At 42.3% G+C, this 4,406-nt stretch overlaps 2 protein-coding genes across 2 annotated transcripts; one reads left to right on the top strand and one right to left on the bottom strand.

Annotated features, from left to right (window-relative positions):
* The first annotated feature begins 756 nt into the window (after positions 1–756).
* med9 (mediator complex subunit 9) lies at positions 757–1,615 on the top strand. The gene is made up of 2 exons (XM_080044392.1): positions 757–851; positions 1,083–1,615. Exons 1-2 carry the CDS (start codon positions 772–774, stop codon positions 1,300–1,302), a joined length of 300 nt encoding a protein of 99 aa, XP_079900518.1. The 5' UTR covers positions 757–771; the 3' UTR covers positions 1,303–1,615.
* Positions 1,616–2,798: 1,183 nt separating this feature from the next.
* On the bottom strand, positions 2,799–3,744 carry LOC307262711 (dexamethasone-induced Ras-related protein 1-like; the record flags this gene model as incomplete). Its single annotated transcript, XM_080043667.1, has 2 exons — positions 2,799–3,325; positions 3,474–3,744. The coding sequence occupies 2 exons, from the start codon at positions 3,742–3,744 to the stop codon at positions 2,799–2,801; spliced, it is 798 nt and encodes a 265-aa protein (XP_079899793.1).
* Between the last annotated feature and the right edge of the window lie 662 nt (positions 3,745–4,406).

Below are 4,406 nucleotides of genomic sequence, written 5' to 3'. Positions count from 1 at the left end.
AAATAAAAAAAATATATAATACATATATACAGATATACATATATTAAACAATACAAATAAACAGAGCAATACAATAAATAAATAAACATATCATTCCTCTTCAAAAATATTTTTGTATTTATAGTTTTGATACTTTTTTAGTGTCAATTTGTGCCAGCGTTTTAATATATTCTTTGAATTCAGCCGGGAAACCTAACATGTGGGGAAACCTTTGCAAATGTGCATTTATATGACATTTTCCACACAGAATAAGTAAATTAACTATATAATCAATGTTAGTAGATTTATGTTCAAAGAACATGAGGACATATTGACATGTAATTGTAATAACATCATTCATTTTACACATTATATCATTTTCCAGTCGAATCCAGAAGGTGATTGAGTGTGTACAAGAATAAAATAAATGAATTAAAGATTCTGGTCCAACATTACAAAAGCTACATTTGTCCCCTGTTTCTAAATATGTTGAGAAATATACATTTGTTCGATACATATTGTGTAAAATATTGATGTGAACTTCTCTAATCTTGTTTGTAATACAATAGTTGTATGGGAGCAACCAGTTCTTCTTCATGTCGGCCTCCTCCCTTGGGGATATTTTCCTTCTGTTATTTGTTATTGCATTTTGGGTTGGTAATATCAACACCATCTATCATCAAAAGACGGTTAAGTGCAGTGCATAGATAGTATAAAAGTTCAGTGTTGCTTACAATCAAGTAGTCTGTGTTGAGTGACGTCAACTAAATGCGCCGCGAGGCTGGGAGCGTGATGGCGGTGGTTCAACCAAAGCTGGAGACAGACAGCGAAGATTGTTCGCTGCTGCCTTTAGTTCATGATATTATCAAATGGTAAGATGACCGACTGGTTCGTGCTCTGTTCACATTTACTCACTGCTCTGTCCACACGACTGTACTTGGCGTAAACAATGGTTTTGGTGTTGTTGCTGAGTTTGTTGTTAGCTTAAGCTAACGTTAGCCATCAGTCTGCTAGGCTAAATGGAATATGGCGAATATGCCACAAAAAAACACACAAACAATATGGAAATTACATTTTACCCATTCACCTTACTGTCTTTTAAGCATGGACAAGGACAGCCCGGATGTCCACCAAGAACTGGCCAAGCTGAAGGCAAAGATCCAGGAGGCTCGGGAGCAGATCTCCAACATGCCCGGGATAGACAGCAGCCCGCCGGAGCAGCAGCAGCAGCTGGCTACGCTGAGGGAGCAGGTCCGCACCAAGAACCAGCTGCTGCAGAAATACAAAAGCCTGTGCATGTTTGACGCCCCGAAAGCATCGTGAGGTCCATGGCGGACACCCTGCACTGACAGGCGAGGTGCAGGTTTTGTTTTTCACCGTCACCTATCCTTTGGAGCAGATGAATGTCATATTCAGTAAGGACTTTCGAATGAACAATGACTTATTTGTCCTCCGTTGCACTGCATTGCAAGAGGTTATTGATCGTCAGACATTGTTGTTTTTGGCATTATTTTTTTGTATTTTATGTTTTGCCATGCAAGAATACAAACTTGATTTTTTAGTAATTGTATGACATGTTGTATTCAGGCCTATTCAATGTTCCTGTCTTGTGATGATCATATTTGTAATAAAGTTAACAAAGAATGAATTGGCCAAACCTTGCCTTTTTTAAATGAGCTTGCCAGTTGTACACATTTATACAAGCATGAGGCCTTCATCGTTAATTAAGAATCTCATTTATGTATTTCCTAGTTTTTATTGGCACAAGCTTATGCTATCACAAGGCAATCATTCATTCAATTGCCTTGAGATTCTGAAGAAGGGATTTAGGTTTATTCAAAATGCAGTGAGCCAATATTATATGTGGGCCCACAGTAAACAGCTGTGCAGGGGCGGAAACTATGAACAGTTAATTATGGTCAAAATAAATTGAACACAGGGTGGGGTGCATGTTTAGGGTCCCCAAAAGATGCCACAGTTCAGTAGCCTATAGTTTATACTGCCAAGCCACAATGTAAACAGATGGCATTTTCCAGTAGAGGGAAACATAACATAAAAGTGGTGTGTGTGTGTGTGTGTGTGTGTGTGTGTGTGTGTGTGTGTTTACAGTGCCACCTGAAAGAAAAGAAAACAGGAAGATGTACTATGAATGTAACAAGTTGTTTTATTTTCTCCTTGAAAATGCAAAAGTTGACGTAGACATAATAAATACACATTCAGAATCACAGTTTGTTCATAATGCAACACACATTCAAGTTTGACCAAGTTTTAGAAAAATAGCTTAAAAGGTGCTGTAAGCGGAATGGTTCTTTTAGCTAACTTCCTGTCTGTTACTGCAGCTAGCAGTCCCCCTCGTCCCCATGTCACCACATTAATGCTCTGCGGTCTTCAAGCAGCGAGTTATCACCTCAGATCCATCCAAGTGTGATAAAACATGATAAAAACCATCAAAACAGACATTGGAAAGATCGGCTTTATGAAACGCGCACATTATGTAAGTGATCACTATATGAATAAAGAGCGATTTAACACTGACATTAACATAAATAAATCGCTTACTTCACCTTTAATGTAAACATTGTTTTTTTTCCTCAAGTGCCTTTCTCGGCGAACTAATGTAGAGGCAGATTGTACAGCATTTATCAGAGCATCTAAAGCGACAACACACCGAGATACATGTCCCATCCATATGTGTCTGCATCACAACGTGTCTCTGTCGCCCCGAGGCGCTGAAGGCTACTAGGGGCTGGACGGCTGGCCCTCAGCTTCAGCTCTATAAAGTTTGTGTTTTTGTATTCGCAGCTCAGGCAAAGGGCATGTCAGCATATGATGCAGCCTTTCTCTTTGGCTTGGCTGCCCCCCACGGCTTTCTCCTTTATGTACATCAGATCACTGTGCACGCTCGGTTTACGCGCAAACGGTGCCACAATCCCGTACGCGTTGCCGTCTTTGCACTTCTTGCTTCGGAAGGACTTTCTGCATTGGAGGACCTCGCAGGACTGAAGCGAGACTTTGCAGTGGCGGTTGGGGCTCATCTCGTTGGGCAGCTTGGCCATGGTGAACAGAGTCAGAAACATTTGGTCTACGTTGGTGTTCTTCTTGGCTGATATTTCAAAGTAGGCGCAGTGCTCGTCTCCGCCGACAAGTTGCTCGATCTCGTCCTGACGCACCTCGCGGTGGAAGCCCCGGTCGCACTTGTTGCCGCAGATGACCAGCGGGACGTCCACGTTCTCTTTGGTTTTGTTTCGAAGGCACGCCTTGGTCTCATAGATCTGCCGCTTGAGACGCTGCACCTCCTGGAAGGATTCTCTGCTATCCAGACTGAACACCAAGATGAAAACATCGCCTGGAAAAAAACACAAGGGGAAGACAGGTTCAATGCCAGATACTTATTTCAATAGAGGCTAGCAAGTGCACTCTGCACACATCAGCAATGCTACACAGTATGAGCTTGAAGTGTTTTTTTTATTATTTTGTATTAAAGTTCAACTCACCGGTAAGAATTGAGAGTCTCCTCATTGCAGGGAAGGGGTGGTTTCCAGACGTGTCCAAAATATCCAGTTGGTAAGCGTCCCCCCTGATACTGTAGAATTTCCTGTGAAAGTCCTCTATAGTTGGCGTGTACTGGTCGTCAAACCTCTCGTTCAGAAACCGAGAGATGACGGCTGTCTTCCCAACTTTAGTGGAGCCCAGGATCACCATTCTGTAGCAATTCTTGGCCGGTATGTCGAACTCGTTCTCGGATGGCGACATCTTCTTAATCATACTTGCAGCGGTGACACCGATGGTGCTGTAGCAAGAAGATATGTTTGTTTTGTTAAATCCTTTCAGGGATGTTAGTCTGTCTCTGTGTGTCTCTGAAGCCCGAGGAGAGCAGGCTGGGAATTTATAGGGGAAGTCTGCCGCGCCTCCCCAACGCGTCATGCGTCACGATCCAGCTCTGGGAAGCTGGAGCAAAACCCCTAAGTTCTTATGTAGCCTAGATATAGCAGTGTGTGAGTCAACCCAGTGTCTACCCAGAAAATGGGTAAAAAGGAACAAGCCCGAATATCCTTTCACCCGAATTTCATGCGTAATTATCGCACAGATGAAATGCCTATGAAATGGTTATTTAGTAATTTGAAATGTTTGACATCATACACATGCTCAAGCATAGTGTGCACACTAATTGCTTGTGCGTGCGTCATATTATACACAAGACCTTTAATGCCTAGAGACAATTGACATGATCTACTTGACATGAACCTATGTGCAAGCACTTTAACAGCTTACTGTAGAACTACATGGGCACAGCTTGTGACAATCGATCTCATCCGTTCCTTCAATCAGCAGTCATTAGTGAACAGACTTCCCCACCAGAAAGCAGCTGGAATATGTGGTTAGTAGAACACAAGCACGCAGGGCATTTTGAAGGGGGACAGTTGGTT

The sequence above is a fragment of the Ammodytes marinus genome (assembly GCF_949987685.1).
Source record: "Ammodytes marinus genome assembly, chromosome: 16".
Classification (NCBI taxonomy): Eukaryota; Metazoa; Chordata; class Actinopteri; order Uranoscopiformes; family Ammodytidae; genus Ammodytes; species Ammodytes marinus.
Note: the sequence above shows the minus strand (reverse complement) of the source record. Positions and strands in the feature narration are given on the sequence as shown.